Genomic DNA, 26,203 nt, shown 5'->3' on the forward strand with positions numbered 1-26,203 from the left:
GGGCAGCAGCCGGCGATTAAACGCGAGACAGCTGGCGTTTCGGGTAAGAACAGAAGAAATAGGAGCAGGAGTAGGCCTTTTGGCCCTTCGAGCCTACTCCGCCATTCAATGAGATCATGGCTGATCTTCTGCCTCAACGCCATTCACAGGCCCTATCGCCATATCCCTTGATGCCCTTACTCGTCAGAAATCTATCGACTTCTGTTTTGAATATACCCAATGACTGAGCCTCCACAGCCCTCTGGGGTAGAGAATTCCAAAGATTCACCACCCTCTGTGTGAAGAAATGTCTTCTCATCTCAGTCCTGAATGGCCTACCCTTTATCCTGAGGCTGTGGCCCCTGTTTCTAGACTCCCCAGCCAAGGGAAACATTCTCCCAGCATCCACCCTATCAAGCCCTGTAATAATTTTGTATGCTTCAATGAGATCCCCTCTCCTCCTTCTGAATTCAAGAGACTACAGGCCCAGTTTATTCAATCTCTTCTCATACCACAGAACCGCCATCCCAGGAATCAATCTCGTGAACCTTCGTTGCACTCCCTCTATAGCAAGTATATCCTTCCTTGGGTAAGGAGACCAAAATTGTACACACTACTCCAGGTGTGGTCTCACCAAGGCCGTATATAATTAGAGTAATACTTCTTTACTCCTGTACTCAAATCCTCTTGTAATGAAGGCCAGCATACCATTTGCCTTCCTAATGGCTTGGTGCACCTGCACGTTCACTTTCAGTGACTCATGTACATGGACACCCAGGTCTCTTTGAGCATCTGCATTCCCCAATCTTTCACCATTTAGGAAATACTCTGCCTGTCTGTCTTTTCTACCAAAGTGGATAACTTCACATTTATCCACATTATATTCCATCTGCCATGTTCTCGCCCACTCACTGAGCCTGTTGAGATCCCCCTGAAGCCTCTTCACAACTGACACTGCCACCTAGCTTTGTATGATCAGCAAATTTGGAAATGTTACATTTAGTCCCCTCATCCAAATCACTGATCTAGATTGTGAATAGCTGGGGCCCAAGCAACGATCCTTGCGGTATCTCACTAGTCACAGCCTGCCATCCTGAAAAAGACCCATTTATCCCTACTCTCTTTGTTTTCTGTCTGTTAACCAATTCTCAATCCATGCTGCCCTCACCCCTGCCCCTCCCTCCTGGAACCACGATAGAGTTCCCCTTGTCCTCACCTTTCACCCCACCAGCCTCCACAGTCAACGGATCATCCTCCGCCATTTCCGCCACCTCCAGCGTGATCCCACCACCAAATGCATCTTCCCCTCACCTCCCCTTTCAGCATTCTGTAGGGACCGCTCCCTCCACGACACCCTAGTTTACTCCTCTACCACCCCCAGCATCCCTTCCCCTTCGCCCTGCACCTTCCCGTGCAAGCGCAGGAGATGCAACACATGCCCTTATACCTCCCCCCTTCCCACTGTCCAGGGCCCCAAACACCCCTTCCAGGTGAAACAGCGATTTACTTGTACTTCTTGCAATTTAGTATACTGTATTCGCTGCTCACGATGTGGTCTCCTCTACATTGGGGAGACCAAACGCAGATTGGGTGACCGCTTTGCGGAACACCTCCGTTCAGTCCGTAAGGGGGACCCCAAGCTCCCGGTGGCCTGTCACTTTAATTCACCGCTCCATTGCCACTCAGACCTCACCGTCCTCGGCCTCTTGCATTGTTCCACGGAAGCTCAGCGTAAGCTCAAGGAACAGCAACTCATCTTTCGATTAGGCACTTTACAGCCCTCTGGACTCAACATTGAGTTCAACAATTTCATTTCATATAACCCCTATCACATATGTATTTTTTTTCTATCCACACTTTTTTTGTTTGGCCTTTTTTTCTTCCCTCCCACATGGCAGCTGTCCTTCATTCTGCCAGCGCAATTCACACCTCATCTAGAGCCATCCTTTGTTCCTTAACCTGTCCCATTACCACCTCCGCTTGCCTTGAATATCTCTTAATCTCTCCCGCTTTCTATCCCATCACTGACCTTCCCTTTTGTTCTTTCATCCCCTCCTCCTTTTCCCAGCCCCTAAACTTACTTTCCATTTCCTGCTTTTTTCCAGTTCTGACGAAAGATCTGCAACCTGAAACGTTAACTCTTTCTCTCTCCACGGATGCTGCCTGGCCTGCTGAGTTTTTTCCAGCGTTTTCTGTTGTTACTTCTCAATCCATGCTAGTATATAACCCCCAATTCCATGTGCCCTACTTTTGTTCACCAACCTTATGTGGGACCTTATCGAAGGCCTTCTGAAAATCCAAATATACCACATCTACCAGTTCCCCTTTGTCTATTCCACTAGTTACTTTCTCAAAGAACTCCAATAGGTTTGTCAAATAGGATTTCCATTTCATAAATCCATGTTGACTCTGCCCAATCTTACTATTAGTTTCTAAGTGCCCAGTTATTGCATCCTTTATAATAGATTCCAGCATTTTCCCAACTACTGATGTGAGGCTAACAGGTCTGTAGTTCCCTGTTTTCTCTCTCCCTCCTTTCTTAAATAGCGGGGTTACATTTACTATCCTCCAATCTGCAGGAACTGTTCCAGAATGTATAGAATTTTGGAAGATGACAACCAATGCGTCCACTATCCCAATGGCCACCTCTTTCAAAACCCATGGATGTAGGTCATCCGGTCCTTGGGATTTATCGACTTTTAGTCCCATTATATTTTGCTAGTACTGTTTCTTTTACTAATAATTTCTTTAAGCTCCTCATTCTCGCCACACCCTTGGTTTTCTCGTATTTCTGGGAGGTTTTTTGTGTCTTCTTCCGTGAAGACAGAAACAAAGTATTAATTTAATTTCTCTGCCATTTCCTCATTCCCCATTATAAATTCTCCCGTCTCTGACTGTAAAGGACCTACATTTACCTTTGCCCGTCTTTTCCTTTTCACATACCTATAGAAACTTTTACAATCCGTTTTTATATATTTCACTAGTTTGTGCTCATATTCCATTTTCTCTATCAATTTATTGGTCCCCCTTTGCTGATTTCTAAAAAGATCCCAATCCTCAGGCTGACTGCTTTTTCTGGCAACTTTATAAGCTTCCTCCTTTGACTTAATACTAGCTTTAATTTCTTTTGTTAGCCATGGTTGGATCACCTTTCCTTTTGGGTTTTTATGCCCTAGAGGAATATGTTTGTTGCAAATTATGTGTTATTTCCTTGAATGTTAGCCATTGTATGTCCACCTTCATACCTTTTAGTGTAGTCTCCCAATCCATCATGGCCAACTTGTCTCTCATACCCTTGTAGTTTCCTCTGTTTAGATTGAAGACCTTAGGGTATAAGACCTTCCCTCAGAACGGAAAGATATTGCAGATAAACAGCATTTTAGAAGGAACAGAACAAGGGAAAATGGGGTCGGTTGAGCACACCCGCTCACAGATGTAGAATGACCTGTAAAGTGCTACAGTGGGGATCAGAAAATGGTTACAAGGCAGAAGTGATGTACACAGGAGACGAAAGAAGCATAATGCAAGAAATAAAAGACATGCACAAGACTAGAAGAGCTAAAGATTCTCCATCCCACATCCCACTCTGACCTCTCTGTCTTTGGCCTACTACACTGTTTCAATGAAGTACAAGGCAAGCTCAAGGAACAGCATCTCCTCTTTCTACTGAGCATTTTCCAGCCCTGTGGCCTTAATATTGTCTTTAACAACTTCAGGCCTTAACTATAGTTCCCATTTTCTCTCCAGCAGTAGGTGCTGGCAATATGGGATCGGTGTGTTTGCAGGGATGGGGGAGGCGAGCAGGTTGATGCTAGGGGTGGGGGGACCCCAACCCACCCTCCCTTCTCCCCTCCCCATTGGCACACTGCTGGCGGGGTGGTCTGTACCCTTGGTGTTGACCTAGTTTTTTTCTTCCACCAGACTCCTGGGCCACTGGAGCCTGCTCCACTTTGCCAGTTTTTCACACTTCCTACTCTACTTACTATTCCCTCTTTAGCTCTTCACGCACTCTGTCTTGTAAATGTTTCATCTCTTTGATTTCTCTCCTCATGTCTCCTGTGCACATCACTTTTGTCCTTGAACCGTTTCCTGATTTCCACCTTAACACCTTGCCTGTGTGTGGTATTTGTGAGTGTGTGTGTTTTTCTCCACCCCCCCCTCCGGCCGGGCCTCCCCTTGTTCTGTTTCTTCCTAAATGCTGTTTATCTGTAATATCTTTCGGTTCTGAGGGAAACTTTTATACCTGAAACACCAACTGTCTGTTTTTCCTGCGCAGGTGCTGCCTGACCTGCTGAGTTTCTCAGCGTCTTTTGTTTTTGTTTCAGATTCCCAGCATCTGCAGTTTCTTGTTTCTTTCTATTTACATGATGCTCTAATTATGCCTTTGAAAGTGATTGATTGACAGCTCTACTCAAGCCATTTTGATCAGGGGTATTTACTACAAACATTCTTCAATATATTTATTTCAGTTTTAGTTGGATCTAAATTAACAACTAGACTCCATGCATTGCGCAAAAGTATCACCTCAAGCACATGCAACCATTACATTAGTAAGTTTATGAAAGTCCATTTCCTGCAGAAGCCTCTCAGATTATCGTACTGTGTAAGAAATAAGCCCTTAAAATGTTAACTCCTTGTGGACCAATTCAATCTGAGAATTTGCACCATTAGAATCTTTCTCTGTCTTTCAGCTGCTCTGTAATTTTTTACTAGAAAATAATCTGTTAGTTTTAACCTAAACCAAATAGTCCAACAGTGTGGTATTTATCACCTCTGAGTAGACAGGAGACAATGGGCATCTGGTCTCTGGTGTGACATAACCATAGATAAAGTGGTCCTTCATCCTGAAACATGTTTTCCCACTCATATAAGGGGGCAGGTTTTGGTTCATAGGAAACTTGCTCTGCTTATGAAGCCCCTTTCCTACGAACATGAGTAAAAGCTCTTTGGGGAGGAGGGACCCAAATTACAATAGCTATGTTGATTAATACCTTATAAGAAGGAACTGTAGTAATGTCCAGACAGTTATGTGATTGGAAATCTTTAAGAATAAGTATAAAAGGAGCACTAGTTTCCATCCAGCTGAGACCCTGGAAATGCCACTTGTGCTCATTGTACAAGTTTGCTGGAGTAATGCTCTTAGGACCTCAGATAGCCTTTTCTCATTTCTGTTTTGTGTTGCTTTCTGCATGCATTTCTCAGTAGCTGGCTTGAGTGGATGTCTGTCTATCTGCTTAGCTAAGAAAGGGCGTGAGAATGGCATTGGAAGAAAATGGAAGAACTCGTACAAAGTCTGGTGAAGGATGTGGATTGAAAGAACTGTTGATACCAGCACATTTCAATCATAATACTGACATGGTGTGTCATTGAGGGGTGGGTGGAATCTATTATAATTAAGTGTAGTCTAATGATCAGTGTGCTAAGAGGTTATCACTCGGACATATGATCAGTATATTATTAGATGTGTGAACACTAGGACCCTTTATTATAGTAGCAGTAGTAGTGTATTTCTCTTGTAAAGGATGACTGCCAACATGGTAGATGGGTGCATTGATGACTGTGCAGGCTTAGACATCATCTACTACAAACTTCACGTAACCACGTTCCGGAGTGGGGTGGAGGGGTTTCTCCTGTGGAGTCCTAGCATTGCTAATTTTGCCGTGTCAAACGTCTTGTCTCCACACTGGCACAGTGTTGTAGTTCAAAGCCCTTCACTCTTGCCCTCTGTTCAGCACAGCATTACTTCATAGTACAAAATTAGTCTCGATTTGCTATTGTGGTAGATTGGCGAAAGGATTTCAACTGTCAACAATTTTAAATGAAGTATACCACGGTTTTAAGAAACACCCATTGTTCTCTGAAAAATCTGATCAATGAATTGATTCCGAACAACAAATTTAGTACTGATGTTGGGAAGTTGTTCACATGAGGAGTGATTAACATGTGAAATGGGCTCCCAGGTAGGGTTGTGGAGGCAATTACCCTGGAATCATTCAAGACAGCTGCAGGTTCTTTCTTGGGGGATGAGCTGTATTGGGCGAATAGTCACCTTCTCCTGTGTCTATATACTCAATAATTTGTGATTGTTGCAACAGTGGAATCATTATTAATATCAGCAAAGTGACTGGTGTGAATCCACATCTTATGGAACCACTTGAATTCCAGCAGCGTGGCACTGAACAGAATCGTAGGTAGGGACTTCTCAGTACAACCAAGTGGCCATTAGAATATTTTTTTAAACAAAAACTATGAAATTGCTAATGTTTCTCGAGCTTTTGGGGTAAATAATGGGCTGAGAAAAGTGCAAGCAGAGCACTCTACAATAATACATTGCACACTTCAAGGTATCAATAAGCTATAAAATTGCATGTATTGTTGAGTGACCCAAGACTTGTGTCACTGTAAAATTAGCCATTCAATCTGGCTAAATATTGGCCACTAAAAGGGCATAGGATCAGGATAAAGGAAGTAAGTTCTTTAGGAAGACTGATGACGTGATACTTTTAAGGCTCCTGCTTTAGTACCCTTAGTCCGATTATTTAATTGATTTCTAAAATAGGTTATTGTCGGCTTCCAGGAATAAACTGGATAGCAGGCTCCTAAGATTTTTCACATCATTATCTCCCATGTGACACTTTTTATGACCTTGAAGTTTATTATTACCTGGCTAGTTTAATCAATGTGCATTAAATAATGCAGCCTTCTATCCTAGCCAGGTTATTTTCACCATTCACACTTCTTCATCTCATTTCCTTCAAAACACAGTGCCACTGCCTGCCTTTATTGTGGATTGTGGATTGTGTCTCTTACTTGCCTGCAAGTGCTCAGAGGTGCTTTGTTTTGTAGTAAGGTGACTAAACTATGGCTCGTGGGCCACCTGTCCCATGAGCCCAGGCAGCTTGGTTACATTTAACTGCGTGGATTGTTCTCTTTGAATTTCACCGGCTTAGACATTTGAGAAGGGCTGTTACCTCATTGATCAGAACATTCAAGGCTCTTAATATTGGTAGCTTGGGATATATGTAAATTAATAGAAACAATAAATTGTATATGTGGTCCAAAGGCTCCGTGGTATGTACCTAAGTGGCCCTTGAAGACAACTTGGACTCTGCTATTTTAGACGGAAACATTGTGTGTAGCCTATGTAACCTGGAAATACATGTTATATCTACCTCCAGCTGTTAGATTAGAGCCAGTTCAGCATTACTACAGAGTGTGGGTCTCGTAGCAAAATTGGAGTGAGATTGGAGGACTTGCTTCATCTCCAGTCCTAACTCTTCGATCGCTTCTGGACACTGTCTCTTATCTAACTCTTCGATCCCTTCTGGACACTGTCTCTTATCTAACTCTTCGATCCCTTCTGGACACTGTCTCTTATCTAACTCTTCGAGCCCTTCTGGACACTGTCTCTTATCTAACTCTTCGAGCCCTTCTGGACACTGTCTCTTATCTAACTCTTCGATCCCTTCTGGACACTGTCTCTTATCTAACTCTTCGATCCCTTCTGGACACTGTCTCTTATCTAACTCTTGCAACAAAATACACTCTGTAAACCAATCCTGAAATTGTAAGTCAGTTAACTTGGACAGTATTTGGAATTTTTTTATTGCTTTTACTCTTCTGATCCTTCTGTCAATGAAGGAACTAATGTTATGCTAACTAGCATGGAAGGTTTAATCCTTCATTCTTCCTTTCCATTAGACCTGATAATGGGTCAATCATGCCTGCTGTTCTGTCTCTTGTAAACATTCTGCCTATTGCATCTGATATTGCAATTTATCTGAGGCGTCCTGAATCAAATTATTTCTGCTCATAACTTTTGTAAATTCACTATTAGAGCTATAAAATACAACTTTATTGTTGAAGAAAAATATTATTGCTGTTTTTGGTATTCCAACAGCTGCCAATTCTGGTCCTTTGCCAAACCTTCTGCTCCTAACTTCTTTGAAACCTTGTTTCCTCCCTTGTTCTGTCCAGATAGTATTTGACGACGCAAATAAATAGCTAATCTATATGGTTCAATTTTCTCCTCCAACTCTAAACTTGACAATCTTAATAAGGAATCTCACCTTATTGCTCCATTCTGTTCTGTTGTAACCAACACTTTTATTCCCATGAGGTATGTGACATCATCTACTCTCTGAACTTCAATATGGTCTTGAGCCCTTATCGTAACTTTCCATCACCTTCAAGCTTTCACTTGTCTTATGTCATCTCTTCAATCTCTTACTCCAGGTCTACCTTTCCTTCAGCTTGGTAATTTGTCATCTTCATCCTGAGCAAGTTGATCCCTGCTGCCCTTATGTTGGTATTTTCCAAAGTTATGGAAGCTGCTTCATGTCAAATTATCCGTCACCTTAAATGTTCTTGTCTAATCCATGATGATCAGTGTGGTTTTGGCATGGTTCACTAATAATCTTGTCACCTACATTACACTTCACTGGAATTCTGCTGTTCAACACTTTACTGAATGACCCATCAATACCTTGGAGAGGATCTGGTACCGTGCACTTACAGTTGTGTGGCCTTGCACCAAAGTCATATTCATGCCTATCCATTTTACTCTGTCTTTGCTGTAGTTTGTGGCTCATCCTCCAACTCTCTCTCCATTTAACTTGGATTCCCTGAACTTGCTTTCCTCTCCCACTCTGTTCCTCCTTTATGTCAATGACCCAATTGCTTACCATCAAATCGCACACCCTCACCATAGACAGCCTGCAGCCTTTTTGCGATGCAATAATTCAATGATTGCTGTTAATCTCCTCCAAGCCCTGAAGTGAAAATTTTGTTCATCTTTCTGGGGAATCTAACGACTCCCTTTTACCTTTGGCTCCACCTTTAGTCATTCTTCATCCATCGATGTTTTGGCTTCACTGTCCCCTCGGACCTCAAATGGCGCTCCCAATCTCCTCTTCTGAAAATTCCCTTCAAGAAGCTTGGTTTTCTCTCTTCACTTGAAGTGGTAATTAGAAGTGAAGGGATCGAAGTTGGGCGGCTTTTGGAGGTGGTGTAAACCATGTCTGCGGAAAAGGTTTATGATGATGGGAAGCATTAGGCTAAGGGAAAATAGCTGTGTGATCAAGATTGTGGGGTGGTCAAGGAGCTGAATGTGGGTCTTTTAGAGGAGTGAAGCTGCAGTGTGTTGGGGCCAGCATCGGAGGAGGGCTGGGCAGGGGCTTTCCTTACCTCCAGTTAAGGTGTAGTTGCACAACTGAGTCAAAATTGAAGAGTTCAACCCATTTACTATTGCAAAGCTCACTTCATTTTGGGGGCATGAAGCCCTTTTTTGACACGCTTAAGGTAATGAAGTATGGACTAATTGTTGGGGAGTAAAAAGCCACTTTACAGTTCAGACTTGCACAGTAAGAGGAAGTGAAATTGTAGCTTATAAGGAGCTTTCTACACAGAGTTTATATGTTCTTAAAAGTTAGTGTAGTGGAGTAGTTCCGAATGCAGAGAAACACTTGAATTAAATTGCATACTGTCGTTTGCAGGGCTGTTTCCTGAAAACAAAACCCACTTGTATACTTGGGCTCATAGCGACTGAGAAAAAATATGTGGTTGGAGGAGGAAACTGGTGGAAGTAACTTTGCTCAGTTTCTGCTGGTATTTTGGCATTGCTCATTATGACCCAAGTTCTTTTCCATGTCCTTTTACCACAAAGCAATCAACAAATTTGAATTTGGTGCCTCTTTCTTTACCTCAACCACCCCCTGCCGCTGCAATTTTTTCCCTGAAGGCCTTCTGGTACAATATCTCGCCCAAGTGACTTACTACAATATGTTTATATTGACATCACAGCCAGACCTCATCTTGTTTTCACCTGACATTCACCTACGTGCACTTTCCACCAGGAATCTGGACAGTGATAAAACCTACATTCACACCTCCACACCTTTTGTTATCACCAAACTCAAGTTATTGGCAATCCCTAAATCAGCTTACCTCAGCATTGGTGTCCTCCTGCCCACAAGGCTCTAAGGTTGAGGTAAGCTAAGACTCGGATCATATCTGGAACCTTCCTGTGCTGTATGCTTCAGTACCTTGCATATATATAGTACTTTATACGCATGGCTCAAACATCTCCAAGCACTTCACAGGCAGTGGATGACTTTAGAGTGCAGTCACTGTTGTTATTTGGAGAAATACAACAACAACTACTTGCATTTATATAGCACCTTTAATGTAGTAAAACGTCCCAAGGCACTTCACAGGAGCACAATCAGACAAAAATTGACACTGAGCCAAAGAAGGAGATATTAGGACAGGTGGTCAAAGAAGTAAGTTTTAAGGAGCATCTCGAAGCAGGAAAGAGAAGCAGAGAAGTTTAGGGAGAGAATTCCAGAGTTTAGCGCCAGAGACAGCTGAATACCGCAGCCATTTTGCCAACAGCAAGGCCCAACAAATGGTGGTGTAATAAAACACCAGTTAATGTTTTTGGTAATGTTGGTTGAGGAAGGATTGTCATCCAGGACCCCAGTAACAAGCTTTGTTCTTGAAAGCATTCCATGAGATTTCCAACGTTCCCCCTGAACCACTAGAGCAGCCCTATGATCCAAAAATCACATCTTTGACAATGCAGCAGTGAAGTGTCAGTCTGCATTATTACAGGAACATGTGATCCTTACACTGGCATTCAGATGTGTAGGGGAAAGAGGAGACGGGGAATGACAGACTTTCTATAAGAGGGTGAGTAAAAGTTGGATCGATGTGCTTGGGGAAACGTGAGGGAACCTTAGAGGTGAACATCCTTTTGCAAATTTCTGTTTTTGTTAAATTTAAAATGCGAATTTGCAGTGTTTGGAACAGTTAGTAACCAGCATTCCAATTAACCATTAGTAGGATGAAAATCAGTAAGTACCACTGTGCAAAACAGGTCAGAAAATGCTCTACTTCTGAAGTGTGTTCCTTTGTTTTGTGGGGAAGGTAATCTCCACAGATTAAGAATTCGCCTGGTGCCAGTTTAATTCCTTTTAATGGTCATGTTGGCACAAACTCTGATTCCTCACTTGGCAGTGGGCAGGAATTCTAATCCTGAAGTCTGGACTCTATGGGGGAACTTTTCGTGTGGGTGAGTGACAGACCCTGATCATCACTGAAGGAAGAGTGAAGTATTGATGCTGCCTGGAACTTCTGCAAGTTAAGAACCTGTCAATGTTGAGTTCAAAAATCTGTTTAAAGATTCTGTGTTTTATGAATGTGTATTTCTTTTAATGGCTGCATCGAGTTGTTTAAACTCTGGGGCGGCATGCGGAGGTGAGCCCATGAATTAGTTTTGTTTGCGCATTAGATGCTTTTTTGGAATTGCCTATGGTGCTTTCTTTGAAGGAATGTGAGCAGAGAATGGTTTTCGTGCTACATACCTGTTTCCCATTTGCATTGCATTATACCCTATAAGGAGGAAAGTAGCAGAAAACCTTGATCATATTTTCCTCCTGGGATCTAATTTTGCACTTTAAATGTTTTTTTTGAACAATACATCAGTGTGACTGGTCATGATGTGTCCCAATATCTTCCTCCACCCCACCCCTCCAAACAAAGTTTATTCCCAATGGCAAGTTGGAATTGGAATCATACTTGTACCCAAAGGTGGAGTTAAAAACAGTGATTTATTATAGTATATTAAACAACGCGCTCTGCCCGTCAGCATTTGAAATAGTTAAGCGTATGGGGGAAGAGAGGCTCTTGCAGGTATTTAACAGTGCAACAAAAAGCCTATGTTTAGCTTTTATGTCCAACTGGGTGACCGCTTTTAAATTTGTTTGCTCCGATCAGTCACTGAGTCACCACATTTCTACTAAACAAAAAGCTGCCACTGAATACTGAGCTGTCTCACCTGGCTAGATGAAAAGTCAGGTGAAACAGCCAGATATCAAATGGCAACTATTCAGTATAATGAGCAGAGAACAAAGGGGGTGAAGGAATTTGGATTGGGAACCCCAGCATATGAATTATCCAGTACAGTTTTAGCAGGGAGGATTATTCAGTCATAGATGAGGTGAATCTCGTGTTACCAAATATTCTTGTTGCATTAGAAAAAGGAAATTCTGAGTAAAAGTAAAGGAATACTGCTTTTTGATGCACTAGATTTTTTTGTATTACGGTTTACCCAGTTTAAACTGGATCCATTTACCTAAGGGCTAATGTTCTGAGTCTGTCCTCAGCAGAAATCTGAGCCCTGTTGCTCACAATTGTTCAATCCAGTGGGCATAAAGATACATCGTTTTTAAATTATTCTGGTCCAGAGCTTCAGAATTTCACTTCAACAAACTTAGGTGTGCCCACCCCATGCATTGGAATTTAGTTTAATAAAAAAGACAATTTTGTCCTCTTCTCCCCTCCCAGTTTATATTTTGGTGAATCTGGATGCTCCTTAAGGTGATGAATGTCAGCAATGTGTGTCATCTCTCTTCCAGCAGTTATCTTTTACTGCTTCAGGTATCTTTGTATTGTAATAGATTCATTTAATTCAGCTTTTTCATGTCATTGTATTTTGAATGTGCCCCGTTGCATTAGATCTCTGTAATGACATTGTGTGAGCTTTGGCTGATAAACAGCCTCATAAATTAGCTTTCAATGCAACCAGTGTGCTGGTTGTGAACAATGGCATTAAGATTCATGTGGAAATCCACTTGGTAGAGAGAGTGAATTTAAATCTGGACGATAAACTGCAGGTCCACTACTCTGTTCTCCATTCTGAGCAGTCAGATGGAGGAGCTCTGTAATGTAACCTAGTATGGCAGCCAGGGGAAGAGCTCGAATTGAAAGACATTTCTGGAGGAGTGCTTGTTGCACTATTTTTAACCAGCAAAAATCTGTTTCCCCAAGTTCCATATCAGCAGATCATGCGGGTGACCCTAACAATTGGCTATTGGTCAATGTAACTCTTGTTAATTTTAGTTCGCATGACTTTGGTCATGAGTTTGCTATTTGTCATTGACTGAACCGTATTCACACATTATGTATGTCTCCACTGTCCTTCCATCCTCCACCTCCATCAATTCCAATTTGTCCAAAAGACAGCCACCAGCATATTTCATGTGTGTCCCTCCTCTCTTCATCGACCTACATGCAAGGTTGCTGTCCCTCAATACATTGAATTCAAAATCTTCATCCTCCTTTTCCAAATTCCTCACAGCTTTACCACACTGTGCCTCTGTAACCTCCAATCTTGCATCCACTCCCACACCCTTTGGTCTGACTCTGACCTGTGTATCCCACCCACCATGGTTAACTGAATCTTCAACTACCTCGGCTCTACTGTCTGGAATTATCTCCCTAAATCCCTCTGCCCTCCTTATTCCTCTTTCCGCTTTAAAAGCCTTCTTAAAGCTCAGCATTTCAACCAAGCTCTTGGTCACCTCTCTCTCTTTAACTCTGCTATATAAATGCAAGTTGCATATTGCAGTGAGGAGTTCACAGTTGGGTTAATTTTTAGTGCAGGGGAGAGATCACACAATACCTGCAAGATCAGACAATGTGTAAAGTGCAAAGCTTCTGTGTTTGTGAGGGTCAAGGTTCTCTTCCAGGAAGCTCTATGAAACTGTTGGACAGTAAAACAGAACATTTAGAAAATCTAAACCATAGCAACCACTATGATTTGTTTTACCATTTCCCACACCAGCCCTTCTCGTAACCTCTGAGTAAGATTACTAATTTAGTTCCAAATTGTGGTCAGTTTTTTTCCCCCCTGTGGAGCTGTTCCAACTAGGAACTGGATTCTGCATATATTCATTTTGAGCAGGATTCTCGTGCCCAGCGGAGAGGGGACTTACAGTCCAAACTAAATCCAAGCACATATCCTAGAGGTGAAAGGGTGCGAAACCTATTTAATTTGGACTGAATGTTTGCAGCCCCTTCCTTGGCCATCAGTTGGTGTGGCTACCTTTTGGTAAGTCTGAAACTGGGCAGTGATCCAGCAGTTTTAAAAAGGACGTGCGGAAATGCTCAACAATCACCATGAACATAGCCCTTGTAAAGCACAGCAGTTAAAAACTGGACTCACTGTCCAGCTTTTCATTCCCTCCAACCAGCAAAACAAGCGACAGATTCTGCTGCTGCTGTGGTGATGGCTGTCACTTGTCTTTTCAAACTCAGCCACTGCCTGTCTCAGCGGCTTGATGGATAAATACTGGCTTATGCAGTTTGGAAACTGGCCGTACTTTTTATATAGATGTTTACTTTGTGCTTTTTAAAAAAAAAAAAAATCCTCCATCAAGCTGTGCAACTTTGAGAAACACATTGTTGTGACCTACTCCCAGGTCTTTACAATCCCACTCTGACCATCCAAGAGAAAGTATGTGAGTGGACAAGGGCGATTCGTCCTTCATTTCTCTCTTTCTATGAAATACCTTGCCTCTGTTTACCTGAAGCTGATCCCAGCAGCAGCAGCAGCTCTGGAACATAAGTGCAGCGTTATCAGAATATCTCAGTACCAGTGTCCCAGCATTCTTTCCTGTAATACATGTCTCGTTGTTTGAAAATCCTAATTGTAACTTTCATTTAATTGTGGACCTTCCCCAGTGCAGTGGGTGGAAAGGTGCATGATTGGCCTTTACGGGAAGATCAAGTAGTTGGTTGTCTGGGGCCAGGCAGTGTGATGGGCCGTATAGGCAGCGAGGAGAGCTACCGGAGCAGCATGATGGAGATCCCTCAATTTGCCCTACAATGCTGCTGTTGAAGTTGCGGCTGTGAACTAAATGTAGCATTCAGTAAATAACTCTGCAGCGTGAAGTAGCTGGTGCAGTCGAACGAGGTAGTTTCACTAGCTGCCTCTGATGGCGAAGGTACTTGTACTTGTGCTGCATCCACCATTTTAAATCTGGGCTGAGAACATAAAATAGCTTTTGACATTGCTGTATTGTGTAGATCTTCCCTGACATCAGGGGAAGTCTGCCAGCAGAATGATGATAAATCCAACATTGCAGTAACTAGTTTTGTTGCCAAATCTGCCCTGAAATGTAAAACGGGTGAACTGAGCACCAATGGAGTAGGCATATCACAGTGAACTCCTCCAGTCTTCTATGTGTCTACAATTCTGGTGCTGGGAAGAGGGCTGAATTTAATAGTGCAAATTTTGCGAGTTAGCTCATGGGCACTGGTCTCCTGGAATCCAAACTAAATGTATGTCCGTGTAAAATCAACTTTATGTTAACGAGGCAAATGATTCTGTGAGCTGTCTGGTAAGAGACACCTTCAGATTTTTTGTGCGTGTGTGCTGAATATAGACCCCTATTTTTTTTTTTAACAATTTAATGACAACGGACAAGGAACTGTTACCACCTCACCTGGACCATTCGGCTCCAGACCTTGTTACAGCCTTGGTCCAAACATGGACAAAAGAGCTGAATTTCAGAGGTGAGGCGAGAGTGACTGCCCTTGACATCAACACAGCATTTGACAGAGTGTGGCATTAAGGAGCCCTAGTAAAATTGAAGTCAGTGGGAATCGGGGAAAATCTCCAATGGATGGAGTCATACCTAGCACAAAGGAAGATGGTTGTGATTGTTGGTGGTCAATCATCTCGGCCCCAGGACATCGGTGCAGAAGTTCCTCAGGGCAGTGTCCCAGGCGCAACCATCTTCAGCTGCCTCATCAATGACCTTCCCTCCATAATAAGGTCATAATAAGTGGGGATGTTCGCTGATGATTGCACAATGTTCAGTTTCATTCACAACTTTTCAGATAATGAAGCAATCCATGCCCACATACAGCAAGACCTGGACGACATTCAGGCTTGGGCTGATAAGTGGCAAGTAACACTCGCACCACACAAGTGCTAGGCAATGACTATCTCCAACAAGCGAGAGTCTAACCTGGCATTACCATTACCGAATTCCCCACCATCAACATTCTGGGGGTCATCATTGACCAGAAACTTAACTGGACCAGCCATATAAATACTGAGATCAGAGGCTGGGTATCCTGTGGCAAGTGTCTCACCTCCTGACTCCCCAGAGCCTTTCCACCATCTATAAGGCACAAGTCAGGAGTGTGATGGAATACTCTCCACTTGCCTGGATGAGTACAGCTCCAACAATACAAGAAGCTTGACACCATCCAGGACAAAGCAGCCCGCTTGATTGGCACCCCATCCACCACCTTAAACACTCACTCCCTCCACCACCGGCACGTCGTGTTTGCAGTGTGTACCATCTACAAAATGCACCACAGCAGCTCCCAAACCCATGACCTCTACCACCTAGAAGGATAAGGGCAACAGGCACATGGGAACACCATCACCTGCAAGTTCCCCATCCAAGTTGCACACCATCCTGACTTGGAAATATATTGCCGTTCCTTCATCATCGCTGGGTCAAAATCCTGGAACTCCCTCCCTAACAGCACTGTGGGAGTACCTTCACCACACAGACTGTAGCGGTTCAAGAAGGCGGCTCACCACCACCTTCTCAAAGGTAATGAGGGATGGGCAATAAATGCTGGCCTTGCCAGCGACACCCACATCCCAGGAACAAATTTAAAAAATTGTGGAGTGACATTTCCAGTAACTGTTAAATGCCAATGAAGATGGTTATTTACTCTTGCAAAGCATTTATTTACTTTGGAGGCATTTGCAAATATATAGATGGTATAAAGCTGCTATAATAAAATCCAATGGCTCTATACCAGATGCAATTTTTTAACTTGTCAATGACTAATGACTTTTAAATGAAAACAGAAAAGGCTGGAAATACACAGCAGGTCAGTCAGCATCTGTAAAGAGAAAAGATAGGTTTCAGTGAACCTAAACCAGCATTTTAGTAAGGTTGCAAAAAAGAGAGAGGGGGAAAGGAGGGGGGAACGAAGCTGGAACCCCCCTCTCTGGCATCTTGTGTACTCTTGATCTTTTCAGTGCAAACATCTGCCGTGATATTGGTTTCTTCATTCCCCTCACTCACTCCAATCTATCTTCCGAGCACTTGTAGCTCTCCGTTCTGATAAATCCAGCTCTTTATCACCGCTTCCTGGCTGAGGTTGTGAACGGCAACTATCTGACCTCTGGACTATGACCCCACTTCTGAATGTCATGTCAGCATTTCCCAGGCTGTTACCAAGCTCATCTCTTCTGGAGATTCCATCTCCCCAGCCTCAAACCTTATTGTTCCCAAGCCCTGCTCTGCCCATTTCTACCTCCTACTGAGGTACACCAACTGGACTGTCCAGGAAGACCAGTTGTTTCAACCACCTTCTCTCGCACTGAAATTATTTCCTGTTATCGTGATCCTATTTCCCCCCTTGCACATTCTCTACTCACCTATGTCTGGGACTCCTTTAACAATTTCATATTCTCTGGCCTCCATTGTCTCCTTTTCAACATGGGAGTACAGTCCTTATATCTCCATCCCTCACCACAACAGTTTCCAGGACCTCCATTTTATTGTTGAACAGCTGCCCAACCAGTCCCCATCCTTCACCTAGCTTAACTTGTCTCACCGCGAGTAACTTCTATTTTAACTTGACTCACTTACTCCAGATTAAAGGTGTCACTATGGAATCCTGCATGGGTCCCAGCTTTGTCTGTCTTTTTGCAGAATATGTAGACCAACTTTGCTCCAGTTGTTCCAATCTTGCTCTGGCTTGACCCTGATCTCTTCCTCTGTTACGTTGATAACTGTGTTGGTGCTGTTTTTTTTCCCATTCGTTTTATGGGATGTGGGTGTCGCTGGCAAGGCCAGCATTATTGCCCATCCCTAATTGCCCTTGAGAAGGTGGTGGTGAGCCACCACCTTGAACCGCTGCAGTTCGTGTGGTGAAGGTACTCCCACAGTGCTGTTAGGTAGGCAGTTCCAGGATTTTGACCCAGCGATGATGAAGGATCGGCGATATACTTCTAAGTCAGGATGGTGTGTGATTTTGAGGGGAACTTGGAGGTGGTGGTGTTCCCATGCGTCTGCTGCCCTTGTCCTTATAGGTGGAAGAGGTCGTAGGTTTGGGAGGTGCTGCTGAAGCAGCCTTGGCGAGTTGCTGCAGTGCATCTTGTAGATGGTACACACTGCAGCCACGGTACGCCGGTGGTGGAGGGAGTGAATGTTTAAGGTGGCGGATGGGGTGCCAATCAAGCGGGCTGCTTTGTCCTGGATGGTATCGAGCTTCTTGAGTGTTGTTGGAGCTGCACACATCCAGGCAAGTGGAGAGCATTCCATCACACTCCTTACTTGTGCCTTGTAGATGGTAGAAAGGCTTTGGATTACTAGCCCAGTGACTTTACCACTGCTACTGTTCCCTTACTGCTGTCATTCTGATCTTGAGCATTTCATTAACTATGCTTCCAGTTTCAACCCATCCCTCACCTTTATGGGGCCCACTTCTGACTCTTCCCTTTCCTTCCTGGATTTCTCTCTCTCTCTTGCAATTTCCACAAATATTTATTACCAGCCTAAAGATTCCCACAGCTACCTGAATTATGCTTTTCCCACCTCACTTCCTTTCTCGGTATCTCCATCTTATTTGCATTGATAACTCCAATTTCCATACCAGAGGTTCTGAAAGGTCTCCTTTTTCTTCAGCCAAGGTTTCCCCATGACACTGGTAGATCGAACCCTTGTCTATACTCGCCCCATTTCCTGGGTCTCTGTTCTCTCTCCCTCTCCCCCAACAGTAACATCAATACACACACCTCGCCACCGCGTAGAATCACCAGATTGTCTCCCATTGTTTCTGCCAGTTACTGCATTTTCCCACTGCCAAATACTCTGTTTTTCTTGTTCACTGTTCTATCGCCCCTATTTCCAGCGATCCTTTCCCTGCTCGTTCCTGTCACCTGTCTATTTATCTCCTCTAACACCATTACCCAAGGTCCCAAACTCTCATTGCATGTGAGACAGCAATTCACATGTATTCCCTCTGATCCAGTACTGTACCCTCTTTGTGGCTCGCAGCTGTGGAGTCCTCTCCTATTTCTACTTTGACCTCTTCACCTTTGCCCTCCTACACTGTTACAACCAGACTCGAGGCAAGCTTTAGTAAGGGTATCTCCTCTTTTTCCTAGGTAAGCTGCAGACCCCTGGTCTGAACACTGACTTTAGTAACTTCTGACCTAAGCTATACCCGCCAGTTTTGTTACAGCAGCAGGGGGATGCTGGCAGTGTGAGGTGCATCTGTCAATCTCTAGGGGAGGGGTGCGGGGGGGGGGGGGAAGCAGGTTGATGTTTTCAGATCACAGTGCTGGCGGGATTGGATGTGCGGCTCCTGTACCTGTGGCGTTGGCCTTTTTCCCCCCCCCCCCCCTCTTTTCACAACTGTTTTACCAGCATTTTCTGTTTCCATCTCAGACCAACTGCGTTAAGTTTTCTATTTTCTCCAATTTCATTTGACTGACACCTTCCTTCTTGACTGCACAATCTTTTGGGTTTTTTTTAAAACTTGCCATTCCATTGCATAACTGAGATGATCTTTTCTATCATGTAACTATTTTCTATTCAGCAGCTTGTAAGTCACTCAATTCCCTCTCTCTGATTGAAGTATATTTTCCTCTTCCTCCCTCTCTCTTGTCTTTTTTTGAACTTTACTAAGATGCTTCCTTATCTTTTAGTTTTCAGTTCTGATGAAGGCAATACACCTAAAACCCTAAACAGTGGGAAGAATAAAGCCGTTGTCCCCTCCCCACTGACTCTGTCCCCCTTGCCAGTCACTGTCTTAGGCTGGACAAAACTGTTTGCCACCTCAATGTTCTGTTCAACCTCAAGTTGAGCTTCGACTCCCATATCCACTTCATTATAAAGACTGCCTGATTCACCTCTAACGTCACCCATTTCTGCCCCTACTTCAGCCCATCTACTGCAGAAACCCTCATCCGTGCTTCTGTCACAGCCAGACTGGATTTACTCCAAATGATCTGGCCATGCTCCTATCCTCCACCCTCCATAAACTTCAGCTCATCCAAAACTCTGCTGCCCATATCCTATTCCACACCAAATCCCACTCGCCCGTCACCCCTATCCTCGCTGACATGCATTGACTGCCAGGCTGTCAACATTGACCTTCTCCAGCCTTTGGGAATGATACGGATACCAGTGAAGTAGTTGCAAACAAGTTAGCCATGCACACTCTTGCTGAAAGTGCTAGGAATTGGTGGGAACAGTTAGTGACTACCATCTCCCACACACTGTCATCTGAGGAAGCACTGAGTATAGGTTAATCACTTTGACATAGCAGATATCACAGTCACCCCAACTCCAAGTGATTGATTTCAGTATGGCATTGGTGGAGGTTTAGGAGCAGCTCAATCATAGATGGTGCATGGCAGAGACAAGAATATCGTCTTTTTAAATAAAAAAAAAGTTCAGGCTGGGAGGGTGAGCCCTGTTTGGACATATATGGGGTGATTCTGCAATCCAGCGCTTCCAGTGGATGCCTGAGGGAAATTCCCTGCAAATGCTGCTGTGGATCATCGAATCACCCCAGTGTGAGAGTGTTCTAGTATCAGAAGGTCAATGGGTGGGTTACATTATATTATATTGAATATGCATTTCAAAAATCGTTTAATATAACATCTGTCTAATCCCTCTTAAAACTGCCAGTGTTATATGCAGAGTGGGTGAGCCCATTGTCGTGTTCTGTAAGGTTTTTTATGCTTTTCAGGGCAAGATTAAAATATCTATTAGAAAATGCAGTTATTTGGTTCCTGCTCAGATATCTTCAGTCCAAAACATTGCATCCTTGTTTCATTGTGGTTTAAGGGTTAAACAGCCTCATGGGCAAGTACTTTGAATACAGTCAGGCGCCATTTTGAATGTCTGTCTGCAAATGTTTATAAAAAGTTGAATGATGATAGCCTCCTGTAGCTTGGATAAAGACAGAAAACTGTAGCTGCACCGATAAGGGAATCTCTCCTGAACTGTTAGTCTGTCTTTTTCTCTCGGATACTGACTAATGGGCTGAGCATTTTCTGCTTTTGTTTCAGATTTTCAGTGTTTGTATTTTTATTTAAATCAAGCACATCTGATGCATTTTAATCAAAAACTTAGCAATAGAAACAGCATTTGATGGAAAACGTCATTGTAAATTTTGAAAAGTATTACCCAGCCTTTGTTTGCATCTTCCTGATATAGCTGTTCTTATGGACTGGTAGAAAAATGAATGTGCAGATTTTTGTATAGGAAACGAATGCAATGATTATTTTGTATTTGAGGTTCCAAATGTTGTATATTCCAGTTGATTTGATTCACCTAAATGGTGGTACGGCAGCGTAATGGTTGTTACTAGGCTAGTATTAATCCAGAGAAAATGAGTTCAAATCCCAACATGGCAGTTTAAGAATTGTAACTTTTTTTTAAAACTCTAAATTTAACAAAATGCTATCAGTAAAAGTGACCATGAAGCTGTCAGATTGTCATAAAAACTCAACTGGTTCATTAATGGGAAGGAAACCTGCCATCCTTACCCTATATAGGACTCCTGACATGGTCAACTCTTCGCTGCAAGCCACTCAGTTGTATCAAACCACTATAAAGAATAACCTTCATCGTCGCTGGGTCAAAATCGTGCAACTCCCTTCCTAACAGCATTGTGGGAGCATCTTCACCACACGGACTGCAGCGGTTCAAGAAAAAAGCTCACCACCACCTTCTTGGGGCAAATAGGCATGGACAATAAATGTTGGCCTTGCCCGCGACACGCAGGTCCCAAGAATTAATTTTTAAAATTGCTACCAGTATAAGCCGATGGCAGACGTGACCAAATTCCCACCCCTTACTACATCCTCTGTCATCCTCTTTCAGTTGCCATCTGCTTTAGTTTCTAATTTTTTAATTAATTAATTGTACTTGCAGACATTTGAATTAAATTCTGGCCTCTTGCACATCCCCGATTTTAATCGCTCCACCTTTGGCAGCTGTGCTTTCAGGGTTAGCCCCAAGCTCTGGAATTCCCTCCCTAAATCTCTCTGCCTCTCTCCCCTCCTTTTAAGATGCTTCTTAAAACCTACGTCTTTGAGCATGCTTTTGGTCATCTGTTCTGATATCTCTTTCTGTGGCTTGGTGTTAAAAATGTTTTTATTGTTAATGCTCTTAATCGCCTTGGAACGTTTTGCAACATTAAAGGCATTATATAAATGCAAGTTGTTGTTGATGTGAATGCACAGAGAATTGATTTCTGCCATTCTTCCTGCTGGGAGTGAAAAGACCATTCAGATATGAAATTCTGAAGCCAAATTGCATCACTGCACCTCATTGTAACTATCCACGGTGAGACATGGGTTGTATGGAATTGGGGTGGTGCTGCTAATAGACTTTACCAGTGTTTGCAGATTTAATGGTCCATTCTGGTAGCACCAGTTATGTAACATTTGATGCATGTTATTGCCCAAACTGAACTGTAGGTGGCAGTATATCTGTACTATAAGGGCTGGTGATTGAATTTGGCAGTGATTAATGTTACACCTAATAATATACAGAAAACTTGCACAGTAAGGCAGTAACATAATGAAAATCTCCCTATGTAAAGATAGGTACACAAGTCATATTTGAGCCATGCGTGTGTAGTTGTAGACTCATAATCACCAGCTTTCTCTCCTTCACCCTAGAGTTTATTTTTCTGATTGACAAAAAGTAGAGGTTATCTGTATAAGGAATAAAGCTTCCACAGGAAAACTCGATCTTAAGCCAGGGCTCAGTTATTTTTTTTAATGATCTGAATCCAGAATTTTTGTTTTGTGAAGTGAACTCCTTTAGGTCCAATTTCCATACTTACTCCGGTTAATCATTTTAATTGAGCTATTAGCAATGAAGTCCTAATGCTGTTATATATTGAGGACTGTATGACCTGCCTCTTGAGTCACCTTGTTGCACCGCTACTACAGACAGCATCCAACTTCCCCCTCTAAGTGCCTTGGGACATGTATATTATGTTTAAGCATTATATCTCTGTGCTCATCCAATTCTGGCCTATTGCACATCCCTGATTTTCACCATTGCTGGCCGTACATTCAGCTGTCTAGGTCCTAAACCTCTCCACCTATCTAACTTTCTCGTCCTTTTAAGACACTTGTTAAAACTCTGACCAAGCTTTTGGTCACCTATTCTAATATCTCCTTTATGTGGCTTGGTGTCAAAATTTATTTGATAACACTCCTGTAAAATGCCTTGGGACCTTTTATACATTAAAAGCGCTATAGAAATGCAAGTTGTTCTCCAAGTACAGTTTATTATATAGAGCATGGTCAGACTTGCGTGGAAGTCTCCGGGATGCCTTTTGGCAGGATATATTGGTTTTGGAAAAGTCCACTGTGGTTCACCTGCTGGACGGTGGGGATGAAAGGATTTAGCTTTGCGGAGAGACTGGATTATCTTGTATGTTATATTCCCTAGCGATGAGGAGGTTTAGGAGTGATCTGGTTTTGTTGTTTACAATCATCAAGGGAATTTGACAAGGTAGGCAGAGAACGGCTCTTCACTCTGGTAGGGAAATCCAGAAAAAGGGAATTCATCTTAAAATTAGAACTAATTAGGGAATTGAGGTTAAGAGGAGCTGCATGGCTGACCAAATGGTGAAGTGGATGATGGGTTGAATGGCCTATTCTTGCATACCTTGCCAATTATATAAATGTTCTTTGTGGTGCAAATCTAGCTCCACAAAATGCATTACATTTTGCAGCAGTTTGTTTTATTTCCACACAGTTTTGCTGTTATCAGAAATTCACATAACCAGCCAGCAGTTTCTCTCAACCTAGATCTATGAAATCAACCAAAAATAAAATATTAAGTGAGCAAATTAAAATGTTCTCTAAGGACTGACATATGAAAACCAGTTCAGCATTCCTCTTGTATGGGTGTTAGAGTAAATACAACTCTAGTAAATGGGATTAAAAAAAACATAGTGGACAAATAGTGCAAAGGTTGTTTTTTTAAGAGATGGGTTTCTGTTTGAAATATTTACATAAATGCTCACGTCATATAATAAGCATATGGAAATGAGTTCTGACATTAAGAAGAGGGAGTGCTTAACGTAAATACAACCTGTGCCCTACCTGTGCTTGGACATTGCACTGTGTGGGCGTTCCTAAAGGTGCAATTTATGTGCGGAAATTATGAAAATGAGGCCCGGTGAGCGTCTGAGGCTGTCGGCTGTGTTCGTATATATTATGCTAATAAGGATCAGCTGAGCCAATTGCGGTGCGGTTGGTGGTGTTCTTTGCATATATTATGTCGATGAGCGTGCTGGAGGATTTTGTGGAGCAGCAGCGGCAAGGAGCTGTTTGTTACCGTCAGAGGGCTTCTTTGTGGAGCCGTGGAGGTGGATCTCCAGGTTTACACACAATTTAGTACAAATTCCAAATCTCTAACCATCACCATATCGCTCCCTTTGCGACGACCGGGCAGTTACAGGCAGCAAAGCTCTGTTTCTCGAGTATATTTCCTTTTGGAATAGCATGAATGCTGAATATTATAAGTCACTGGCGATGGAGCTTGGGGTTTACCAGCTGAGAAATTTCTCGATTTCATTCCTTTCATCTTTGCTTGGAACAGAAAACGCCTCCGTAAAATTAGACAGTAGGTAAATGTCGGTTGTTGCATTTTTATTGCAGCGTAACGGTCGGTTATGTTGGTGGATTTGAGGTAGACATGTACAGTATAGCAAATGCCACTTGCATTGCAACAGTCTGCGGGGCTAAAGGCGGTGACAGCTTCTTCGAAGTCTAAGGCTCTTTGTGGGGGATCATATATATTTGAAAGCGAATGTTTAACGTCTGCATGGCCCTGGGAGCTCCTGCTCGATGTGTGCCGATGGAAATACTGGCGGAGATCAATGCAGGGAAAAATGGCTGGCGTCGTCTCACAGGCTTGTTATTTTGCCGCATTACAGCGGGGGCATCTACCCCAGAGTCAGCAAAAAGTGAAGATACGGCGTTTTTGTTTAAGGCTCAATTGTACACATTGACCAAAATGGAAACATTGATTAAGATATAGATATTATTGCAGCAAAATATGCTGAGTGTTGTATCGCTTGCAAGCTGCTCGCTGTTTGCTGCACCCAGGGGTAAAAAAAAATGCATCAGATAACACAAAAATAAGGCTATTATCAGGTTACAACTCTACATTAGATCTTGGCAGGAGCGACTGCTTGATTTGTCTTCCATTCGCCTGTTTTTGTTTTCATGCTTCAATTGGGATTGTTGCTTTAATCTTGTTTTTGTTTCTTCCCTTACAGTTCTTCTGGTGCCAGTGTGGTAGCCATAGACAACAAAATCGAGCAAGCCATGGTAAGTCGAGTCAAATTTGTGTAGAAAGGGGGTATTGATCGTACAGTAATGTCAGGGAGGGGAATCCAATTAAGAGGATTTCAAAAGCCCTGTGGGGGGGGGTGGGGAGAGGAAAGAGAGGGGAGGCACTTTTTTAAGTGGGACTGTGCCAAAGAGGCAGGACTAGCGAGAGAAATAATTCAGAAATCACAGGTGTAACAATGCAGGTTGGACATCCACTGTACAGTGTACCACTGCTTGCCCTCTGTGTAGAGGGGCATTTACTCATTGTTCATATGCTGGGGAATCATTGCATGGATGCGCAATGGGAACCTGGGCACCTTTTTACTTCTGTGTACATCAATCAGACTTGTACATCCTGACCTGGCCACTAACCCACTGCTGTGAATCCTTATCCACTTACAAAACAAAGCTACAAAGAGACACCAGGGTCCCAACAACATCTCCTCATAGAGACACCAGGGTCCAAAACAACATCTCAGTGGGCCCTTTTATTATATTCATATACTTGCTGTATGAGGAGGAGGGGCGGTGTTGAGCTTTCCATGGTAAGATTTGCTATATGTTGGGTGCTGAATCCTAGCCTGCCCCAGTGAGACTTGCTTTGTATATAATCTGTTAGGTGGGGGTTGAATACTAGCCGTTGCCATTTAAGACTTGGAGTGTACAAATTGATTGAACCCCAGCCTGTCCCATTAAGACTTGCTGCTTGGACCCCAGCCCCCCCTCAAAGGCTCACTGTGGACCCTAGCCCCCCCCCCCCCCCGGTCTCGCTGAGGAGATGTTGTTGGGACCCTGGTGTGTCTGTGAGGAGATGTTGTTGGGACCTCGGTGTGTCTGTGAGGAGATGTTGTTGGGACCTCGGTGTCTCTGTGAGATGTTGTTGGGACGGGGTGTGTCTGTGAGATGTTGTTGGGACCTCGGTGTGTGTCTGTGAGGAGATGTTGTTGGGACCTCGGTGTCTCTGTGAGATGTTGTTGGGACGGGGTGTGTCTGTGAGATGTTGTTGGGACCTCGGTGTGTGTC

General features: G+C 43.2%; 1 protein-coding gene across 2 annotated transcripts in view; it reads left to right on the forward strand.

Annotated features, from left to right (window-relative positions):
* LOC147107453 (TSC22 domain family protein 1-like) overlaps window positions 1–26,203 on the forward strand; it is a 249,646-nt gene that overhangs the window by 217,777 nt on the left and 5,666 nt on the right. Inside the window, exons 1-2 of one of the 2 annotated variants that reach the window (XM_086006506.1) lie at window positions 24,134–24,471; window positions 25,126–25,177. In XM_086006506.1, the coding sequence (XP_085862632.1) occupies window positions 24,347–24,471; window positions 25,126–25,177 (177 nt within the window). In that variant the 5' untranslated portion in view covers window positions 24,134–24,346. Of the gene's footprint in view, window positions 1–24,133; window positions 24,472–25,125; window positions 25,178–26,203 lie in introns of those variants that run through there. The other variant, XM_086006505.1, reaches the window with a different exon arrangement.

Source organism: Somniosus microcephalus, chromosome 14 (genome assembly GCF_052327205.1).
Source record: "Somniosus microcephalus isolate GS21.2 chromosome 14, FLI_Smic_1.0, whole genome shotgun sequence".
Taxonomy (NCBI): Eukaryota; Metazoa; Chordata; class Chondrichthyes; order Squaliformes; family Somniosidae; genus Somniosus; species Somniosus microcephalus.